This window comes from Thermobia domestica, chromosome 1 (assembly GCF_964235325.1).
Source record: "Thermobia domestica chromosome 1, izTheDome1.hap1.1, whole genome shotgun sequence".
Lineage (NCBI taxonomy): Eukaryota > Metazoa > Arthropoda > Insecta > Zygentoma > Lepismatidae > Thermobia > Thermobia domestica.
Window position 1 is genome coordinate 307,059,204 of NC_137454.1, and position 25,063 is coordinate 307,084,266.

The 25,063-nt window shown below is 35.9% G+C and overlaps 1 protein-coding gene across 8 annotated transcripts in view; it reads right to left on the bottom strand.

Annotated features, from left to right (window-relative positions):
- The window catches only part of Sap47 (Synapse-associated protein 47kD), a 221,608-nt gene that overhangs the window by 112,218 nt on the left and 84,327 nt on the right, over positions 1 to 25,063 (bottom strand). For all 8 annotated transcript variants that reach the window (XM_081727261.1, XM_081727258.1, XM_081727243.1 and 5 more), the window contains exon 4: positions 10,256 to 10,377. In XM_081727261.1, coding sequence (XP_081583387.1) covers positions 10,256 to 10,377 — 122 coding nt within the window. The remainder of the gene's footprint in view (positions 1 to 10,255; positions 10,378 to 25,063) is intronic.

A 25,063-nucleotide genomic window follows, 5' to 3' on the forward strand; every position in this document is an offset into this window, starting at 1 on the left:
ATCCACTAATGCTCATCATGAGTGACGAGGCGTGGTTCCACCTGTCTGGGTACGTAAATTCCCAAAACAACCGGTATTGGTCGACAGAAAATCCACACGCAATCCACCAGGTACCCTTGCATGATGAGAAGATTGGTGTTTGGTGTGCCATTTCCGCCACACGCGTTATTGGGCCCATATTCTTTGAGACAACAGTGAACAGTGACGTGTATATGGAAATCCTGGAGGAGTTTTATACACACTTGACCGAAGAGGAGCGTCAGTTACTTTCAGCAGGACGGTGCAACATGCCAAACATCAGCTGCATCATTGTCCCTTGTGCATGAGATGTTTACACCAGAGAGGACAATCAGCAAAGGCTTGTGGCCTCCTCGGTCACCAGACTTGTCCACGTGTGACTTTTACTTATGGGGACTGTTAAAGGGAAGAGTATACGAAACAAATCCACACACAATGGAAGAACTCAAGACCAGGATCCAGGATGTCACCAATAGCATTACAACACAAGAACTGACAAGGGTATATATGAATCTCCTCAATCGTGCTCACATGTGTGTTGAAGTGGGCGGAGGACACTTTCAGCACCTGCTGTGAAGGTGAGTAGTCATATTCAATACATTACATTTCATTTATGTGTTGTAGTTAATCATATTCAATACATTACATTTCATTTTATGTGTTCACTTTACGGGCCGGTTTTACGTGCCGCATCCTGTATTACTGACTTCTGGTCACGTTTAATTTTTTTTTCTTACTCCGATTAAGCGAAGTTCGGCTTACCGGAGTTCGGATTAACGAAGTTATAGCATAATCGGGCACGCTAAAACCGTAACGCTGACTTTTCAAACTGATCAAATGATCAAGTGAAATGCTACGTTGAGAAACAGGATCGACCGAGACTGTACGCAATCTCCCCCTCTCGTCTCTCGAAATAAACTGTTTGAAATGAAAAAAATAAACAAATGTACACGTGTAGAAGCAAGCTTTCTTCCAGAAAATTTTGTACGGAGAGAGAATAAAAAAAAAAAAGTATATGATAGGGCTGTACTGGGGTACTATGTATTTGCTAAAGGACGTTCCCTACACAAGATTGATATGCAATCTCTGTTTAATTCATCTTAGCCCCAGGGTGTACGCTTAGGAGAAACACTATATACTTGAAACCGGAAATACTGTTAAATTTCAACCATTTCCTATTTTAGTGCTGTGTTGTGGGTAGCGATAATATGTTCTCTTGAGACGTTGAATCAATTCCGAAAAACCGCTAGTAGCTATTTGTGAACCGTTTTTGTCTACGGCAATAAATGTTGAATCCGGAAACATTTCGTTTCTGCCACTTCCGGTTTTTGAATAGAGAGTTAACGGAGGAAATGAAACCTCTTCGTGGAATGCTGAATCAACTGTATAAAACCGATTCTCTATTTCTGATCGTTTTTACGCTGATACCTGTCGACAGACGTACGTACGGACATAACTGTTTTATACGACTTCCGACACTTATGCATAGGGTAGTTTGGAAGTCTAAAAGTGCTGCAGTTTTTCTTGATATATATATATCCCCCCCCCCGCTTCCACCTGAAATTGTGATGACTGGTTAGAGCATTTCTTGTGATATTTATTAAAATAGTGAGCGTGGTTTCCTTTAATGAACAGAATAGTCAAAGAAGAATGTAATGAAATGTTAAATGAATAATGAAAGCGGAAAATTAAATTACGATGCAGGTCATTGCAGTCTTTCTTTTATATACTGGTTTGTCGGGTACGTGATACTGATAACATTGTTTCAACAAGACGGAAATAAAACGAACATTAGAGTTGATAAATTGATTGGAGGTTAATGTCGCTTTTCAGGACCAACACTATATATATATATATATATATATATATATATATACACCGTATATAGAGCATAAACAAATTTGCTTCAAACTTATACATAGACTTATTGTATGGCTTACTTAAGTTTAACTGATACTTTATAAAACAGGCTTCCTGAAACTTTAATAATTTCTTGACCCGGAGAAAAATATGTGTATTGCTGTGGGACAATATATGGGACAATTCTCCCTTTTACAGGCACTCTCAGATTCGGACACTGAACCTTCTTCCCCCTCTCCCCATTCACAAACGTTTTAATAACTTTTGAAATGCATGCCAAGTATTCTCAGTTCATATGTATTTAGCACAGAAAATTTTCTCAATTTGAAAATAAATACGTACAGTAGACAGAAATCTCTGGCCCAAAAATTGTCTTTGTCTTAAGTCAATGACATGGTGAACCTCACAAAGAACAGTTGCTAGTCGATCTTCAATTTTTTTTTTTTTTTTTTTCCTCTTGGGAACCCTAGAAAAACTTCAATGAGCTACTTTTACTTTTAGTCCAGTATGTATGAGAATTAAGAGATTTTTACAGTGAGACGACATGTACTTAAGAAAAAATATTACAGAACACATAGTATACGAGGGTCATTTGAAAAGTTTTGACACATGCAGCTCTGGGTACACATATCTTTATTTCAACTATTATAATAAAGTATTCTCAGTAGCATTCCACACAACGTCTCATTCTCTCAAATCAATCCTGGAAGCACTGGTACTGTTCTTTGTAGGCATTCACAACATATTCAGAAGTGGACAATCGACCCAAACAGTCTCTGGATGAAACTGCTGGAAAATCCAAGTTTCATCACCCGTCATAATGTCTGAAATCCTCCCATAAGTCAAAACTTTGGAATATAAGAAGCATGTCTTGACACCATTCCACTCTTGTCCGCTTTAGCTTTTCAGTCAAGCTGTGTGGCATCCACTGAGATGAAACCTTTCTCACACACAAGTGTCTCACAAGTTGGAACACTCAGCACACTAACCCCAAGGGTACACTCACTATCAGTATATTCCACTCTTGGATCGTTCTTAATCATCTGCTCCACAGCATCAATGTTTTCCTCTGTCACTGCTGTTGATGCGATGGCCTTCAGTGCGCCCCTCGTCTTCTAATGAGGTCAGACCCCGTTCAAATTTAAAAAATCAACGAAACATTGTTGCATGCTGCACTCTCCCCTAAAGGTTCGTGTCAACCTTTCCAGCGAGCCCGATCCATTTAAACCACATTTAAAGTCGTACAGAATCATGGCTCGCAATCCCTTCTTTTTAATCCCATGGCTGCAGTTCAAATGGTGACAAGTCCGGCCACTTGGTAACACCGCTTACCATATCATATGACATGATCGTCACGAGGCTGGGCGAGTTCACGTACAAAGGAGGATGTTTTTCATGCAAGAGAAAAAATATTCCTGCAGTGTCTTGTTTGGCTGTACCTCAAAACTTTCCTAGTCACACTCGTATTTTGCAATTCACGCCCACAAGTATCCTCAATGATAATTTGTTTCATTACACAGGGAGATTTCCCCCCAATAATTCCAACACTGAGTACAATTTAATACGTGCCTCAAATATCTCCACATGTGGGCAATATTTTTCGTGGGGACACAGCACTAGTTCCAAACGGCACAAGTCCTAAATGGCACAAAACCTAAAAATCATTTCGCGAAACGAATCCTAAACGGCACAAGACCTGAAAATCATTTCGCGGCACAAGTCCTAAACGGCACTGGATTTAAAAGTCTCTTGTGGCGCTACCATCGCGTCCGTGCCAATAATACTGTCAATCTGTTAGTCAAAGTTTTAGATATACTGTTTCATATCACAGAACCAGATTCTAGCTTTGTTCTTACAAGTAATTTGAATAAATACATTTTCTATCATTCTGAAAAAAAAAAAAATAAAGCCTATTGTTCTTTCTTGCTGTTTGCATGATAGCATTTGTGTGGTGACAAAATATTAACTACTATCAAATGTGATTCCCAGATCTTTCAAAATGTATGTTTTTTTTTTTTTCTATTTCCACCTCGTATTAGTAACACAATGTGTTTTAGTCATGTAGTCACAAATTTTGCTTTCTTTGTGTTGATTTTACAAAGTAAATTATTTTTACATATAATATTTATCATATTCAACTCTTTCCGTAGCAATAGTTGTCATACTCGTAATTAACTACTCTTTATTTGTTACCATCTATCTATTAAAATACTACACTACCAATTAAGAGCGACCGAGATCTAACCTATATATAACCTTAGCTTTCAAAACTTTGATTTACGGTTATTTGTGATTTCACGTTTATAACAAAGACAAATATTTTTAAAAGAGTGTACTTTAAATAAATCACTTAAAGAAATATTTTTCACAAAGTTTATCCTCTTAAATTATTGTTCAAAGGCCTTTGCCTTTAACAAGCCTTCTCTGAAATAAATGCAAATGAATTGTTCTGCCATCTTTGGAGCTCTTTTAAACTACGTTTATATGTTTGTGGCCAATCATTTCGACAGTGAGATCTTGGAAACTACAGGCTCTAGATGACTTTCACTGATCGATTGCAAATTTCATGTAGACTGTCCAGTTCTGATTGAATATTTAAAAAACATGGGCACTATTTCTTTATTACATTTTTACGGGTACATTGGAAGTGTTGAAATTAAAAAAAAAAAAACTAAAGCATCACATCCTACGCATTATACATTCCAACACCACTCTGTTGTATATAGGGGTTGTATATGTCTCAGGCGTTTGTTTCATGACCAAATAATAATGGAAAAGGAAGGATAACCATTTCTCCAGTCTGATGAACCTTTTTTGGGGGGAGTGTTTGCCCAATGAACACCATATATAACTGACATTATAATTAATTCTGTATGTAATGTATTTGCTTATTACATACTGCATGCAAGAAGAAAGAAAAAACTGGTCATATATGAATTAGAAACTCCAACCGGAAGCAGGCTCAAATCTTGCAAACGGTGCGAGATATTGAAAAAAAATAATCGAAAAAAAAAGTCTCCCCTTTATGATACCCCTTGGTTTTTTTTAATCAATACGTCTTTCACTTGTGTCTGTAAAGGGACATGTACAGATGTTGTAAGGAATGAGAAGATTTATGCGAATGATGCGCTGTGTAGAGAGCGCAGGTTCAGCTAGTTATTAACAATAGTTTTAGTATTACTAACATAGCTGTTACCGTTGGAAGTAACTATTAGTAGTAGTAGTAGCAGTAATAATAATAATAATAATAATAATAATAATAATAATAATAATAATAATAATAATATATTTCAAAATTATACATTTTTGAGACATGAGCCTTGATTGTACGTGAAGTTAAAATCAAAGGTTATGTCACGGAAGGCAAATGATGGCTTAACACCCAAAACAAACTCTTGGCCCCCCAAGTGAGGGTTAGTCTGTGTTTAATAATTACAGCAAATTAATAATGTTTATAATAGGATGTGAAAGAAACACTTTTAAAAAAAATTAAACTACGTCAACATGTTAAAATAATTAAAAGAACCAAATTAATCAACTTTGTACTCTCATTTGTTTAACTGGACGAACCCAGACCTAAAGGAAAAGAGTTTTCTGCCCAAATCTCATAAGCAGTGGGAAATTTTAATATGATAGAAATTGAACCTCCTTCCTTCTTAAAATTTGTAATTTTCAAGACGCTAAAACATGTATTTTATTACTTTTAGTTAAAAGTTAAAAATACCGAGTTTCACGCATCCAGCTTAAGCAAATCGTTCTTTACTTTACAACCATTTTCTGAATAAGTAATGGGGAATTCGAATATTAAAGAAAGTGCACCCTTTGTTCTTTCCCTTTTATGTGTTGAATTTTCAGTTATTTTTTTTATTTGTTTGTTTTACAGGGAAAGCTTATAAATATGTCAAGTTTCATTTTACTAGCTTCAGAGATTTGCGAGATACACTACTCTTTCAAAAAAAATCTTACCCCACCCTTTTTACGAGACGTATTTCCCGAAATTCTTTCTTATATCCTGTTTTCGTAAGAAAATGATTTTTTTAAATTTAAATTTAACGACTGTACTTGTAGTAGTGTACCCAGAAAGTCATTTATCTTAACTCTTTTATATAAGAGTACAGAAGATGAAGACAGTCAAACAAATTTACTTTCATGAACAGTCTTCGATTTCATATTCGTACATTTCACACAAGCTGTAGTTTTAAATTCACGCACTGTCAACACCCAGGTTTCAAAAATGGAACAAACTGAAAATATAATAATAATAATAATAATAATAATAATAATAATAATAATAATAATAATAATAATAATAATAATAATAATAATAATAATAATAATATTTGGTCTAGGAATTAATTCGTGCGGTTGGTACGCACACATTGAAGCTGTAGTACAAACACAAAATACATAAATACCTTAAGAAAAATATTGTCCATCGCTAGCCACCACTTTCGCCCATCTGTCAGGCAATGTACGGATTCCGTGGCGAAAGAAGTCCTCATCCTTGGAAGCGATCCAGTCAGAGACCCATGTTTCGATATCTTCTGAAGAAGTAAACCGCTGTCCAATCAAATCGTTGTTCATGCAATCGAACAAGTAGTAGTCCGAAGGAGCAACGTCTGGTGAATACGGCGGGTGGGGTAAAACTTCCCATCCGACATTTTCTAAATAGGTTTTGACCGGTTTTGCGACATGTGGGCGAGCGTTATCATGTTGAACAATAAGTTTATCATGTCTGTTCTCCCATTCTGGTCGTGTTCTGGCCAGAGCTTGCTTCAAACGCATTAATTGTCGTCGATAACGTTCTCCATTCATAGTTTCACCCGGTTGCAGCAGCTCATAGTGCACCACACCTTTCATATCCCACCATATGCACAGTGAATATCTCTTTTTGGTTGTGATGGACCTGGTTCACCTGGTTTCACCCAGGCCTTTTTTCGTTTAGGGTTCTCGTAATGGATCCACTTCTCATCACCCGTAATAATTCGATGCAGAAACCCCTTGCTGCTCTGTCGTTGAAGCAGCAATTCGCAAATGGTTTTTCGTCTTTCAACGTCTCTGTCTTTCAATTCATGTGGAACCCAATGTGACATCTTTTGAATCATTCCCATGGCTTTCAAGCGTTTGGAGACTGTTGTTTGATCAACGCCTAATGCTGCTGCAAGTTGTTCCTGCGTTTGACACGAATCCTGCTCGAGCAATGCTGTCAATTCTTCGTCTTGAATTTTTTTTTTTTTTTTTTTTTGGCTGTCCAGCTCGCTCTTGGTCTGCCAAGCCGAAATCACCACTTCTAAACCGTGCAAACCACTTCTGACACGTTCGCTCAGCTAGAGCATGGTCACCATACACTTCCACCAAAATACGATGACTTTCAGTCGCACTTTTCTGCATGTTAAAGTAATGCAGCAGGACACCCCGCAAAAACACTTTATCAGGCACAAATTGCGCCATGTTCACTTAACTACAAACTGGTGTTGTTGACGCTTTAATCCACTGCCCTATACTACGAACGATACGCGATGACAGGGGTTTGCAACACATGTGTGGATACACGGAACTGTGGGACGCTCCGTTCGTTGCGCCATCTCTTGTCCACCCGCACGAATTAATTCCTAGACCAAATAATAATAATAGTAATAATAATAATAATAATATTTATGTACGTGTGTTATATATATATATATATATATTTATTGTCTTATTGAAGCTTTCGTAATTTGGAAATATACTTTTGGTTTACTTTTAATATGAAAAAGTCTGCTTCTCTGGAAAAGTTTGCAAGCTACATCCCTAAATGACTATCTATTGATTTCTTCAAATGCATTGTGTTGCGTATCACATTAGTAATTTAGCGTTATTTGTTGATTTTTTCTTGCTTATACGTATCAACTATCAAAACACACTGTGAAATACAGTAACTGTCTGCGTTCTTAATGTATATAGTCGGTATTTAATGTTCACTTGTGAAATATTTAGTGAGTTTTAGTCCTAATTAAGCAAACTTTGGTGGGCTTCTGTCCTATCTTTGGAAAGCTAAGAGTGAGCTTTTGTCCTACTCTTAATAAAACCCACTCCACAGAGTGTATATTGCAATTCTGAATGCTTGCTTGGTTTCAGAAAAGTCTGGTAAAATATGCTGTTAATTTTTATTAAATTCTTTTTTAGAAATTTGTTATGGGGTTCTATCTCCATTTGAAAGAAAAGACTTTCTTAACCAATCATATAATTAATTCTTAGAATGAAATAGGTTATATAGCGTAATTCATGTATAACTGCAGAACTAATAATAATTTTAGTAGTACAAATATAGCTGTTACCGTTGGAATTAGCTACGTTCGTAACATTATTGCCAATCTAGTTACTGCTTCGTCGCAATTTCGTGTGGTAGTGGCGAATTTCAGAACTACAGCAGGTGAATAAAAAAGACAAGACCTAAAAATAATTTCGCGACACAAGTCCTAAACGGCACTAGTTCTAAAACGCACAAAACCTAAAAGTTAGGACTAGTGCCTATATTTTTAGCACTTATGCTGTTTAGGACTTATGAATGTCACCCTTTTTTGTTTGTCCTGCGTCTTTCATATAGAATTAGTCCGAACGCGAAGTTTCGCACGAATACCGTGTAATGGTATCTTAGTGAACTACTCCAACCTTTTATCTTTTCTAGGCCGAGTGTAAAAATAAATAAATAAACCTCAAGTAAGTGCTTTATTATTTTAAATGAAAAGTCTAAATATCAAATTTATTTTTTTCTAAATCTAATGAATATCGAGATACAGGCATCTTAGTGAAGCACACTCACCACTTTTCTTCCCTTCTAAGTCAAATATCAAAAAACACTAAAACAGGTGTTTAATTATTTTAAATGAAAAGACCAAATAACAGATATTATGGTTGTAACCTTAAGGGATTCCATGATAAGTATGACATCTTTTTATAGCAATTGCCACGCCTCTACTCCATGGCATTTTCAAAAATTCTTCCTTACGTCCTAATCCTATGTACTGTCCAAATTTCAAGTTTCAGGCTTAAACAGTTTGGCCTATGCTTTGATCAGTCAATCAGGACTTTATATATATATATATATATATATATATATATATATATATATATATATATATAGAGAGAGAGAGAGAGAGAGAGAGAGAGAGAGATTAACCGTGTACTGCATACAATTATCGCATGAGCTGTAAGGGGGAAAAAAAACTCTGTAACTGGACATTTCTCATTTATGGACAAATGATCATACTGTATCCCATCCGTATTCATAATTCAGATGTTCCACCGGATTAATTTTTCTATTATAATCAATACTCCAGATGTAGAACTGTGGCTTTGAGCATCTTCCACTCATTACTGGAATGAGATGAGCACATGTAACTAATTATTCAAGTTTCGTATTCCACATGTAAATCAAAAAGTTTGTGTCCCGTATTCCAATCTCAACAGAATAGTGTAATACTACTCACCATTCTTTAGGAGTAAGACCTAAAATAGGTTTGATTATTTACATGTACCGAGAATTGAATTACTGGTAAGTTCTGGACAGACAATGCTATACGTTTCTGGTTTCGAGATTGGCACAGCTTTCACACAACTGTATTTCTGTTAATTATGAATCTGAGCAGATTACACGAGAAATTTAATTTGACGTGAAAATCTAATCTATCTGCCATTGATGAATACTCGAGAAACTGCATACAATTAATCTTTAATTGAAAAGAAGACTACATCAAATCGCTATAGACTAACACTTGACTTATAGCGAATGAAAACTTCTTACTTCTGTCAATAGGTGAAAGACCAAACACTTCTCGCCCATGTATTTTCACTTCTTGTGCTATCTAACACTCAATTCACATCAAATATGCTGGTTCTTGTGCAAGCGCTGAACTGACAAACATGGTACGCAACTCTATGGCTTGCGGGTAACTTCGTCTGAAAGTTAGCACTTGTCTGGAGTTTCAGATATGTTGTCAATACACTGGCGGGTTATGTTACGAACTACTTAAACGTAACAATGGAAAGTAAACCACTAGATTTATGTTGAAAGAGAGGTACTAATTTTTTAACTTGGCTTCTCGAAATTGGTTATTTCTCCTTTGGAATTGGTTATGTAAATGTCAATGTAAATAAGTTTAACAGAGATATTGCATTGCCCTTTTCCCCAGCGTTAATCAGACTTCTTAAAAATAAATAAATAAATAAAAATAAAAGCGCTTCTACAACGATTTTCTTTTTTCATGTCATCAATTAAATATGTTAAATAAAGCCAAGTAAGCCAAACGTATCTCTTGTATTAAATAAGAATTCGTAGACATACAAAGAAATGTAAAGATTGGGCCCCAATATATTAATAAATAAATTAAGTACTTACGTTTTCCTCTACAGTCTTCTTTATCTTCGCACTTGCTTCACTGACTGTCTTTCCTGCCTTATTAACAGCAGAAAAGAAGAAACTACCAATAGTCTTAGCACCTGCTATTGCCTTCGTCGAAACTGAAATTTTAAGAACAAAGAGGAGTCAATTATAGTTAAGGAAGATAATTAAATAATAAAGACAAATTGCTATCACAAGTTCTGTCAAAGTAATGCAATCATGTATGTATTTTGAACATTTTAATTCAGAACTAAGCGCGACGAAAGAAAGATTTTTTGTTCGGAGATTAAAGCCTATGTAACGATAAATCTCGCAACGTCAAAGCTTAACCTTTTAGGTTAGTATTTACTTCTCAGGTATTTAAATTTCTCTAGCAGAAAAGAATTAACAACATGCTACAAATCTTCACCTAGGTATATCTAGAATCTAATTACTGAAGATAATACGATCACATTTTTAGGATAATTTCTCAATCGTGTTTTGAACTAAATATCAATGTTGTCCCAACATAGGAAAGTTTTATCCAAACGTACCTGACAAGGTTGAGTGTCGAGAAAATACAGTGTACGCGTATAGCAGTAACTACCATCCACATGTGTAAGTGATATCAAGACTTTCACGTGCCCGGACACATTTGCATGACCACACAAACAGGAATATAATTATGCACTTGAAAGTTTCCTGTATTTTTAGTAATATGAACCAACACTTCTGTTGCTAGTTGTCATTCTTGTTACTTAACTGATCGGTTGATTGGTGTTTAATGCACATTTACAGTATCATGGTTACATCAGGCAGTACCTCTTGTTTGAAGCGGGGTCCAAGCCTCTACTAGTGTTTCATCCTATGCCAAAAGCACCAGTGATCGAAGTCGGGACCACGCGTGTACACAGCACATGCATTTGCCACTTGGCAATGAAAGGGTACTTATTGACTTGTAATTATGGTATTTAACCCTTTTATCACATTTTCCTAATGATAAAATTAATCAAGTAGCTATAATTATTAATAGCATGAATTAATATATAATTTTCTTCTTCAATTATTCAAATAGTTCTTCTTTGATTTTCTCTGCCAGCGACCGAGAACTGTCAGCTTATTACCCTACAATCTCCTTGTGGGGTGGGAGATCGAGGAATAATCAATTATCAAACTGCTTTGTCTAATGAACTATTCTAGCGTTTCACAACCGCTGTATCGCGAATACATGCCATGTGTATCGCGAGATTTTTAATGTCTTCTAAGATTTGCAAAGAAATTATCTTTAAACATTTATCACCAATCGACTTAATTTCACACTTGTCTCTCATACTTTGTACCTCATAGTCGTTCCATCATTTAAAAAAAAAAATGTACACAAGGGCACTAGGAACGTTTTCCAATGCGACCTTATTTTCTATACTTTTTCAAAGTACTTTCCACCATACATTACACATTTTACCAGTCTCCGAAGAAACTCTGCAATCTTTCGGCAAAGATCTAGGCACACTCATCGTCCCAAGCCCTTAGTAGGGCGTCATCGCTTGTAAAACGCCTTCCTTTCAGTCTGGTCTTCACACGGAGGAACAGCGCGAAGTCACAGGGAGAGAGATCTGGACTGTATGGAGGGTACTCTAATAGTTTTAGTTCAGTGTTGGTCAAATACTCTGAGCAAACTTTTGAACGGTGTGCTGGAGCGTTGGCGTGGTGAAGAAACCATTTGCCCATTCTTGAGTTTGGGCTCAACTGTTTGTAAGCTGTAAGAGCTTTAGGCAGACATTCTCCGGTATACCACTTTCCTGTAAATGTTTTCTGTGTTTCTAAGACAGCTCGCTCGACAGTTTCTTGCACACTAAAAAATACTACCACCATTCTCTTCTTCACTGATGTGGACTTTCGAACTACCACGGGGGTCTCCTCATCTTCGAACACCCACACCTTGTTTCGAGTCTTGGTCGGGACGTCATAGTAATAGAGCGAAGTTTCGTCACCTGTCACAATACTGTTCACAGAGGAAGATTTTTCTTTTTTTAATTTTTTCAACATTTCACGGCACCATGAAACACGGTATGCCATCTGCTAGTCGGTCAAGTCATATGGTACCCAAAGAATACAAAGCTTTCTAACTCGAAGGTGATCGCAGATAATACCACGAACTGCTGGTGCATTAATGCCCAAGCATATCTCTATTTGATGGTATGTAACCAGTTTATCTGTTTCAAGCATTTTCCTTACTGCAGCAATGTTTTGTTCAGTCACAGATGAAGATGACCGACCTGACCTTGGAGTGTCCTTAAGGCTCAAGTTTCCTTTTTGAAACTCTCGGTACCACTTAAATATCGTTGTACGACGAGGACAATCCTCTCCAAGCACAGGAGTCATTTCCTCTAAACACTGATCAACACTTAAACCACGTGCAAAATTGCCCGGTATTCAGTTTTTGACCACGACATCTCCACTTCTTTTCACTAACACAGCTGAAAATCAACTGACACTGAGACAATGGCTAGAGCTTCTCCAGTGCAGGTTTGGTTGGACATGTCTAAACACGTGCTAAGTTGCAAACTCCTGTGATGATCCGTTCTGTTCTATTGCAAAACTTTCCTAGTGCCCTTTGTATGTATATTTATATGTTTGCTTTTATCATCTGGAAAAAGAATCACATGCAGGGATGTTCCCAAAGTTTGAAATGTACTTTGGTGTGCTTCAAAGGAAAAAAGGTTGAGAAACGCTTAACTATTTTGGATTGTTTGGCTAGCTATTTCAACTGAGAAAAACTGCCTGGTGTTTGTTATAGTGAATTGATAATAGATCTCAACCACTCCGTCCGTATGTCGGTAATGGATATATTTCTTTAAGTTCGACCCTTCTAATCTTTTCTTCACTGCTCTATACCTAGAAGTAAAGAATGGACGGTGTTCTTGTTTTCAGTATGCTGAATAAAGTTACTGTCTTTCATAATTGTAACAATCTGTAATTTCCTATAGATGTTTTTTCTTGGATTCTCTTTTGGATGCGGAGTTGATGGTGAAGATACAAGGAAATTATTTATTTGATTGGTGATTTTATTGACTGAGAGAAGACAGTTTGAACAAAACGCGTTGGTATTTCTACATATATATTTTCTTCTTGCTTTATGTGGTTGTATCTTTTTTTTTTTTTTTTTTTTTTTTTTAACGAAACTGGAGTTTCAGAATAATTTTCTGTTGATGTTTTTCCACTGTTCTATAACGTTTCCACAGATTCTAGCTGGACTTCTGCATGGTTGCAATTGTTTGTTCTGTTAATGAAGAGTTTATCTTCCTCAAATAAAGTACATACAGAAGATACAGCAGTACGGTCTCTGCAGGCATGTTAGAAAATAAATGCAGAAAGCTGTTTATAACTTTCTACACACTTGTACCGAACCCTTGATTTTTACCAGAAGCAGCTATGTAATGTAGTCCCAAACTACGTGGCTTTCCAATGAACACGAATAATAATAATGATAATAATGGATGTTCATACCTGTATAGAAATCAGGAACGACGAAACAAAAATTTTAGTATGCAATCCTGATTGAGGTTCATAAGAGATCTAGCAACAGACCGTAAGTCACGATGCTTAATGTTACTTTTTGTTCATGTGTTCTGGCTTAGTTCTTTCTCGCATTAGCCTCCCACACAGAACAGTCCTTTTCTAAACGCCTGCTGTTTACTACAATGTAACTACACTTTTTAACATGATGAAGAACGTCTTCTCTACCTGCTTCCTTGCAGGCGGTGGGAGAGAAGAGGAGGCAGGTTGGTGAGTCGAGCCTCTCAGTTCTGTGCTGGTTATGAGCGATCTACACAGTGAAGACGATAGAAAAGAAAGAAATCTGAGAAAGATTTTTGATGCATTCTTTGAGACGCTAATATACAAATTATGTGGGGAAATAAAATAATTTAATAATGTACTTTACAAGTTCGCGATTTAATAATAACGCCAGTCCTTGGCTGATCTTCGACATTTTTACAGCCTGAACGAAATTTCTGGAAACAATGAGCTGCTATGCTGTGGGTCATTGCGCACCGTCCCCTTTCGTATGACAATGTTTTAGAATGCTTTCGCAGCGCTACGCCCGAGTTCGAACTCTCACACAATCACTTCATGCATCAGACGTTGTTGGGCACTAATTATCACTGCCACTAAAAATTGACTGACGATACTGCCGGAGTAGCGGCCTTCGTCACCGGCCCTTCCTCATTATCCGGCGAACTGCCGTGTACGGTTCCGGCGATTTGCCGGACAGGGTAGAAAGACATTGCAAGCAATGGACTGCCGGATGGGTGTTGTGGGAGGAAGCAAGTGTTGCCAGGAAAGAGTAGAGAGTGGCTGCGATAATATGGATGCGTGTGTTTTACGTACATATATATATATATATATATATATATATATATATATATATATATATATATATATATATATATATGGCCTATGGAACCCGGAGGTTCAATGCCGCGTTCACAAAAGCTCTCAACTGACTTCTATCTTTGGCCAATTGGATCCAATTTCTACTTTGTATTCCTATCTCTGCGAGATCCATCTTAATATTGTCCTCCCACCTGTGCCTAGGTCTTCCTAATGGTCGTTTTCCGATTGGTCTTCCAGTCAAGACTTTGAAAGCGTTTCTACTTTCTTCCATTCTAGCTACATGACCTGCCCACCTAAGCCTCCTAGACTTGACGATCCTAACAATGTTGGGTAAACCGTATAAATTATGTAGTTCCTCGTTATGAAGTTTCCGCCATTCCCTATTCCCGTTCCTCTTAGGTCCGAATATTCGTCTCAGGATCTTGTTCTCAAATACTTTCAGTCTATGTTCTTTCCTCAAAGTAAGTGACCATGTTTCGCACCATACAGAACAACAGGCATGATTATCGTTTTGTATATTTTAAGCTTCAAATTTCTCGACAGAATTCGCGACAACAAGAGATTTTGAACCGACTAGTAACACGAATTCCCTGATTTTAGTCGACATTTAATTTCTTCGTGAATATGATTTTCGTCTGTTAATATTGATCCTAGATATTTGAATGTATCCAATTTACCAAAAGTATTATTTAATATTTTAACGCATCCACAATTTGCCGTATTACGGTCCCGACGCACTTCCACGTATTTAGTTTTCTCTGCATTTACTTCTAAACCCATGTCCCTGCAAGCGTTTAATAAGATCTCTGCATTTCTTTCTATTGTTCTCCTACCATCCCCTATTAAATTTACATCATCAGCATATTCTATAACCTGGTGAATACCATTCAGCTCTAGGCCCTGGTTGCTATCTTTGATTTTCCTTATAGCGTATTCCAGAACAAAGTTAAATAATAATGGCGACAACGCATTTCCTTGTTTCAGGCCATTTTCGACGTGAAAGCTCGTGGACAAAAATTTTCCTACCCGGACTTTACTTTGGGATTCATTTAAACATACCTTAATTAATCTAATTAGCTTTTTCGGTATTCCAAGTTCTGTAAGAACGGTGTATAATGTTTCTCTCCTAACCGAGTCGTACGCCTTCCTAAAATCAATAAATAGTTGATGTACCGGGGTATTGTATTCCCACTTTTTTTCGAGTATTTGGCGAATGGTAAATATTTGGTCGATAGTTGATCGATTTCGTCTAAATCCGCACTGATAATCTCCAATAATTTCATCTGCGTAGGAGGTCAATCTTGCTAATAGTATATTTGAAAGGATTTTATAGGATGTTGACAGAAGAGAAATGCCTCGATAATTATTACAGTCAGTTTTGTAGCCTTTCTTATGAATTGGAACAATGATTGATTCTTTCCACTCTTGTGGCAATTCTTCCTTGTTCCAGATAAGGAGAATGAGTTTGTGTATCTTGTTCCACAATTTTTCGCCACCAGCTAAAATTAACTCAGCAGGAATTTCATCTACACCCGGAGATTTGTGTTTCTTTAATTTCTTTATAGCGGTTTCTACCTCTATTTGGTTGGGTTCTGGAATATACGGTTCTGCGGTGTGTATCTCTCTTTCTCCACGCACAGTTTTTGGCTGCGTGTTCAGCAAATCGTCAAAGAAATCTTTCCATCTATTTAAGATGCTATCCGTATCAGTGAGAACTGTACCGTCAGATTTCTTTAATATATAAGCACGAGGTTGATAGCCTTTCTTCAATTCGCTGATCCCCTTATACATGTCCCGAATGTTTTTATTTTTACTATTATCTTCAAGTTCCTTAATTTTAGCTTTCAAAAAATCGCGTTTCTTTGTTCTAAAAGTTTTGGAAGTTTCCCGCCTGATATCTGCGAAATTTTGTGTAGTTATTTCATTCGGATTTTGTAGCCAGCGTAATTTTGCCTGTTTTCTCTTCTCTCCTAGTTTAATGCATTCCTGGTCGAACCATGGTTTGTTCCTACGTATTTCCGCGTGTCCCAATTTTTCTTTTGCTGAAATTTTAATGCTATCTTTAATTTCAATCCAAGTATCCTGAACCCTAGTGCACTCCGAATCTTCTAAAATCGAGAATCTATTCGAAACTTCAATCTGGTATTCCTCTCTTACCTGGCTCGAGACCGGGCCCGATAAATTTTAAAAGTTTTTGGCCCGACCCCGGCCCGATATTTTTTTAAAAAAAATTAGCTCGAGCCCCAAACTTTCTCAAAATTTAGTACTAAATTTGACCTAACCCTCAGAAACATTTTCTAAACTTTGGTTCACAACCTGACGCTTGCCTCCCGAATGGTACCATTGCCTCCTAGAACTTTGTCTCTCATCGAGAGAACAAAAACTCCATTACCTGTAACAAAAATCTAACTTAATTGATTTTTAGCATAAAGTGAAGATGGCAATATTGTTTAGCGACAGGCAAAACATTCCCACGCCTTCTTCTTATATTTTGAGTTCAGTGAAGGTCAAGGTCAGAGCTCAATTTACCGCATAATGCCTGCAATCCTCTATAGTGAAAGTGGAGCCGCTAAGCAACACAAACTGTAAATAGCTATTGCATTCTTTGTAACATTTTTCACGGACACACTACTTCAACGTTTGGCTTTATTCCAATTATAGTTTAACGAAAGAATTGCAATTGATCGGCCCCAGCCCGGCCCGACCTCAAGAGAAATCAGTGTCGGCCAGCCCAAGCCCGGCCCGGCCCAAAAAAATAACAGTGTCGGCCCGCCCAAGCCCGGTCCGTGCAGGTCTCTAGTGTGTGTACATGGTTATGGGGCTAGCGCAGTGCACCTGGAGTAATTTTAACCAAACTTGTTACATACAATATATGGGAAAAGATCACATGTAAAAATAATCGAAAACGACCAATACTACCTAAGTGTCGAATCCATAGTCGCTGGTTAAAGAGTCCAAATCAACATAAATTATTATTCTTCTATGTAAAAAAAGATTGGGGGAAATAAATGTCCGAGTAGCACTGGACAAATGAGTTTGTAATTCTATAAATTTGTGGTGCCCCAAAATTGAAATATACACACATCAAATATTTCAGCAATATTATATATTTAGTAATAATACCTTTATGTACTTTCGCAAAGCAAGAGAGAATTCATGATGTGATATTTGATAAATATACCGTACTTTATATATATTTTATAATTATTTTTAACACTTCTATGGTTGTAATTTCTTGAATTGTCCTTTGAATCCAGGGATTAGAGCAGTGCTTTAAAGAGACTTGAGTCAATAGTCGGAACGCTTAAAACAAAAGAATAAATCCGAAATACTATAATAATAATAATAATAATAATAATAATAATAATAATAATAATAATAATAATAATAATAATAATAATAATAATAATAATAATAATAATAATAATGCCTACAGATTAGCGTTGGGCTCAGTGGTTTTGTTGACTTGGGATTCTGGCAGTGGCGGATCTAACCCGGGGCCGAGGGGCCTAGGCCCCCCAGTTTTCAGGGTGACGAAAATAACTTAAGCTATTATTTATATATTTTTGAAACTTTATATTAAACTCATGATTTACTTCTCATAGTCTGGGGTCTGGCAGTCTCCCAGTTTTTAGCTTCTAGATCCGCCACTGGATTCTGGGATAGATCTGTACCACCGACTATCCTGAGAGGACTTTATCCTGGTTTTCCCAGTCACAATAGGTGAATACCGGGATCGTATTTTAAATATCCAGAACCTGGCTGCCATTTTGCTCAAGTCTATCACTTGTGGAAACAGTATAGAAAAATCTTCAAAATACCACTTCTCTAAAAAAAAAAAAAAAAAAAAAAAAAAAAAAAAAAAAAAAAAAAAGAGGTGAACCCGTATGTGGCTCTGGCTTTTTTTTCTGTCTATCTTAACAAGGCGAGTAGAAGACACTTTTTGCATCTGTCCATTGCAACCACCACAATACGACAAGAATCACAAGGATTTGTTTCTTCAGTTGCACAGCAACCCTGCTCGCATATTTTTCATCCACGGCAAATCGCCGGATAATATGAAAGGGTACACTTCTCATCCGGCAAACTGCCGGAAACGGTTCCGGCAAATCGCCGGATAATGTGAAAGAAGCCTTAGTCCAATTTCGGAAATAGTGTTTATCATCAGACGTAAGATCGTGTACATTATCAATACGTATGAGAGGAAGTTCGGAAAAACTACGGAAATATTTGTCACACGAAAACTGAATCAAACTTACAGGAACAATTCCTATTACTAAATTACCCCAGCAGCAAGTGTTTATTGAATCTTCAAGTTGCCACAACTTTCCACCATCATACACTGTCCATGAAGGTATGCGTTAATCTAAAATTGTATTGAACAAAATTTATATACAAAGCTGCGTTATACGATACATTTCCGGCAACATCAACATCGTTAAACTATGTTAACCAATGTTTAAACACCAACTGTATAAACGGTGGTACGTTCTTCACTGCCAAGCAAAAGTTAGTCAGCGTGCGTGCTTTCTGTGCATGTTATTCCAAGTGCGATCTCCGACATAGGCATAGCATTATATCCCAACAAATCAACTATGTAAAATTTACGACAATTGTTAACAAATTTTAATCACTGATTACAGTTATTGATGAAAATTTCAACCTAATCTAACGGCACGTGAAATAGTATTAAGCAATATGTTAAGTTCATTGGTGAAAAGAGAGGTGAGACTTTTAAAATTATTTTGTACACGTTTATGAGCTCTTTATATGAATGAACCATTCCGAGTGGTAAGTGTGAACTCAACAAAGGTTTGTTTCGCGGAAAATGGGCTTTAAACTTTTTTCATCAAGGCGAATTCGACAAACTGATCATCCATCAACTAATTATTATTTTAAGCAAATATTATTATTATTAATGATAAAAAAAACTGACTTGATATTGAGTTCGCACGTCGACATGCCTCATATCATTTCAGTAAATGATACACATAGTATCATCCTAATACATAAACCATTGTACGCTTCTCTAAAATATAATTGCGCGCCTGAATATTCCTAAGTTCTTTAAAGTCGTCAGTTGGCCAACAACGCATTTGAAGTAATAGAGACTTCCGAACACAGCTCACAGTTCGCTGTTTGAAATACTCAGCCTTTCTTTTATTACTCAATGAAATGATACTTTCAAAACAAAACATTACCTTGGCAGAGGCAGAGAACTTGATTGTAGGTAACATACACATAGTTTTCGACCACAAAATTCGTTAAAGAAACAAGGAGGGTTGTTAAGATGTTCGTTATCTATCCATACAACTGGAGAAAGGCTTTGCAGTTTTTTTTTTTTTTTTTTTTTCGATTGCTCATGCGTGTTGTCTCTTTTTGTGGGGATTCAATGCTTTTGAACCTGGTTCGAATCTTCTGAGTGATTTTATTTATTTATATTTTGTAACTTTTCAGTTATTCTTGCCATACAGTTTTATAGTATGTATATTACACGCGGGCGAGAACAACTTTCCAACCTATTTAAAACGCAAATTCATTTCTATATATCCAAACGTGATTTCCCCCTTAGAGCAAATCACTTCTTACATCGATTCAGAAGATTTTCGTAAACCTGAAAATAAATCAGGAGTTCTAGTGTTCAGGAAACTACTATCAGCCCTAGTAACTCCTTCATCACTATTACAACGTAGTTCATTATTATTAAGCTTGGAAACAGAAAAAATATCTGAGGGTACTAAATTTGGTGGGACAACATTTTACTTCTTTGCAGTTTGTTATTACACCTATAAACTTTATGTTCTCTTGGTGCATCAGAACGATTTTAGACAGCTTTCCACGGACAATTTCACATTTTATTATTATTTTTTCACCTGAACGCCTTAATAGTTCTCAAAATTCCATAAAACACCGGCCATCACTTTACCCCGAATAATCTCACATGAGTATTTTGGTGGTGGAGATGAAGTGTATTTCCTAATGCTTTCAAACCTGTTTTATCTCCGGTTCAAAACAGTGGATGTAATTATGAATTTTACTAAAACCTGCTTGTACAAGATGTCTACTAAAATTCCAAAATGAAATTTCATGACTTTCTTGACCTTTTCTTTCCCAAACCATAAAATTTAGTAACATTCTCAAGAGCGAATTTGGGTGCGAACTGGGCTGAATTTTCATGCATGCGATAGAAGTGTGCTTTGCTTGCCATTTGGTAGCGTCTAAAGCCGAGCACAGATATTTTTGGTGGTCAATTTTGACGTTTTAAAGAACAAAATTTTCCACATAAAAAAAAAAAAAAAAAAAAAAATCGTGACCCAAAAGCTAAATTTCGTGACTTTTTCTTGACTTTCATGACAGTTTTCTGATTTCGTGACTTGTTTATGACTTTCGTGAACAACAGACACCCTGTTATAACTTCTTTATATTGACGTACTTATAAGTGAGTACTCGCTCACGTTTTCCAATAAAGTTTGTCCGGGAGAAATCAAAATTAGTAGAGGGTACACTACACTGGAACACTATTTTATTTATCTTAGACACAGAGCTATAGGCGCCGGCTTTGGAAGGGCAGGACACTTTTGGCTCCCCCTTGGCTCCCTTTTCAATGGTGAAAATACACGATTTCGAAAATTTGCAATTTTTAAAAATTCCCAAAAAATTATGTATATGGTTCTCAGATCTGAAACCTGTTTGGGACGTTGTCTGTTATCTAGTCTCTATGTAGACAAAAAATTGAAGGTGAGTCTCATTTATTTTGTTTCAAAATGTATATTCCAATATGGCCATTTCTAGGTTTCCAACAGCAATGTTCAGAGCTTTTCCTTTCTACGTTCTGAAGTATATCTCAATATGCAAAGAACAAAGAATGTTGTCCATTCCGTTAACTTTCACATGGTTCAGGTTTGAACTCATTATCCTTAAAACCTAAAAAGTTACAGCGCTTAACGAAATCCTTTGTAAAGTTCAAAATACGCTCAAGCGCCAATACAAAATGGCCGTTAAGACAAAACCTGCGCGGCTAAAAAATAAATGAATACCCGCTTTCAACTCCCTGAATGTGGTACAAACTTAGGTAAAAAAAAAAAAATAATAATAAGAAGAAGAAGAAACTTAATTTTGTCAGCAGCCATTATTGGTCGATTTCATTTGGATTGCCGCATAGATGAAATGCATTCCTGGGATGCTTAATCGATGGCAGAAAACCGCTTCTTCATACACATATACCCCGTCAATACGCTCACTGGGAAGCGGTGAAGCACCCCTTATTTTGTTTTTGAAAGCAAGGGAACTCTTTAAAATCGTTCTTGTTTTATGATTTTCTTTGGGTTAAAAAGTGTGTGTGTTTTCTTTAAACAATGTTTCTACAAATGCCAAGGTATTATTCTGCTGTGAAACTAACATCGCATTAAGCAATCGAATAGGACCTGAATATTTCAAACAGCAAACAACATGTGTTGGAAAGACTTCATTACTCTTTTTCCCTTAAACTTTTCCTATTACTTCGAGTGTGTTGTTGCCAAACTCATAATTTAAGGGACTTACTAAAAATCAGGCGCGCAATTATATTTTGAAGAATGTACATTGAAATTACAAAGTGCTTTACTTAAAACAATGCTTGTCTTTGTTATAATATATTCATCCCATACCTAATATTTTCTCTTACCGTCTCCTTAAGCTTAGCACTTCACAACAAACGGCTTTAAAATAGTTTTCCTCTTAAATAAACTGATTCAAATTTTGGGTATATTCGTCTATCGGCTCCACTCATATCGTTCGCGATGCCTATTCGTGACATAAAACCTCGAACAATTATTGAAAATTGAAAATTCGAATTAAGAGTTAATATTTAGTTACTACGCATTAGAGGTCTGCACGGGCCGGAAATTTTAGCCCGGCCCGGCCCGTGAATTTATAATGTGAGGCCCGACCCGAGTCCGAAATATGTTTTAGCATATAGACCCGATCCCGGCTCGAGCTTGTGTGATAAATCAAGTGAGCCCGAAATAAGCTCGAATTACAGGAAACTAATAATTAACGTAAAATTGTATTTTTATTTATAGCAATTAGAGGTTTAATTTTGCAGTTGTGCTTTAAAAGTTCTGCAGAAAGAATGGTCTAATAAATATAATTGTATAGTATATTTACAAAGTTAGGCTTGAAGAGGCCCGAGAAATATGGCTGTATATTTAAAAATTTACGGCCTGAGCCTGAAGTGATATGTGCTTTGTTGGCCCGAAACCGTGCACACCTCTACTACGCATATGACTAGCCCAAGCACTAACTTTATACAAAGAGTTTGTAATATATATATATATATATATATATATATATATATATATATATATATATATATATATATATATATATATAGATATAGATATATATATATATATATATATATATATATATATATATATATATATATATATATATATATATATATATATTGTAACACTGGGGTTCCGGTATTGGAAGCCAAGTTTTGTAATGATAATGTTATTGTCTCGGGCGCTAAGTTTTGCAACGATTGAAAATAACTAATAATTAAAGGAAAATTTCTGCTCGGGCTGCCAAATAGAATTACTGCGTGATATTACGAATAAGCAGATCTTACGTATTTGGGCGACGAAGAATATGAAACGTATTGTTTTCGGAATTCGATTCCTTATCTCTAATTTGCATATTTAATCTGAACTAGAACGAATAATTAAGGCACTCACGGATGAGCCTAATATGCATCAGAAAAATGAATACCTGACCTTGTACTTGAAAAGTGAATGGTATTGATGAGTGGCAACTCATCTGCCTATTACACAAATAACATTAAAAAAAATGAATGAGAGTTTGGAGAATTGAAGTTGACTCCACGGGGCTCGAACTTCAGTTCTCCAAGGTAAAGATACAGTTTTGCTAAGATGGTTAGGAATTTTAAAAAAATTATATATATATATAACGAAAGATGACCTAATGTCTAATCGATTCTGTTTTCCCCATAACGGTGTCTCCAAGGCGCTAGGAAAACAGGTGCGTAGTTAATAGTTAAGTGATTTAAACATGCGGAGCAAAAATCTCACAAGCTGCAAAGCTGAAAGAAAGATTTTTCGCTAATGGCTTGTTCAGTTGGCTACACTGACTATCACTCTGTCACCGAGGTGTGTGGAGATAGCAAAAATAGTTAAAAAGCAACAAACAAGGAAAGTTTAATTTAAAGTTTTTTTAAAAAAATGAGTTAATTTAGATAAAAATTTCTGATGGTCAATGTAACCGTGCTTCAACTTTTTCTGTTCAGGGTAATTTGAAATAACTTCTAGGTATGCTAATATCAGTTAAAGAAATAGGCATATCTTTGAAATGATAACCACATAAATGCTTTGTTTCTAACGTCAAATAGACTTTTAATAAGTTTAACGAGAAAGAAGGTTATATTTACAAAAATCAACAAGAAAGTTAATTTGGATTTTAAAAAAAAATGAATTAATTGACTTTACTGAAAATGAATCAGACTTTTGACTGTTTTGACCAAATAATATGATTTCTCTTAACACATTCTTCACTGTACAACGTAATATTCAAATTATTCAATCTTGACTGTAAAATTTAGCAACAATCTATTTCTACTCAACTAAACTGACAATATTCGATTCTTTATAATTACCATGACGTAGTTATACAAACAAAAATTTCTATTAAACTGAATATTAATTAACAAAATGATTTATTGTTTTTCCCCTAGGCATAAACGACTATTAAGTAATTCGCCCACAGTTACTACCTTTTTTTATTAATAAAAGAAATGGAAATAAGTTTAAGAATCGGATTGCGGAATGAAAGAATTAATGGTTTAGGTTGCTTGCAAGACTCACTGGAGAGATAGTTTAGAAGCGATAGTATGCTTTTGAGAAAATTTAGTGCACTGTTTCTAATGAACTCTAATGAATTTTCAATATTAAAAGATTTGCATAAACAAAACATAGCTTTGTACACATACTATATCAGTTGGAAAATAATACCATTCACAATAAAAATCGTTACACAACACTAACTACACAAATATTTCATATTCAAATGCACTACACAGAAATATATATATATATATAGTACTACTATTATTGTAGTTTGGCCAATTGATCAAAATAATTACATTGTCGACACTTTTTGATTTTCTCACTGATTCCTTCTTTTGCGAATAAACGTTTCTCCATAGCTATGGACCCTATCTGCGTTCGTTGCTCAGATAGGTACCTCCGAAGGGATTTACTCGAGTATCTTAAGTTGTTTACCTTATTTATGAGACTAACGATATTACGAGATAAGAGTATTTACACTTATTTGTCTGAAACTTACTCAACATAGCACGTCTTTGGAAGCTTTATATTGATTGTTTCTTTTAAGAATGAGTATAATAAAAATTGACAAGTTACAATAAAATCA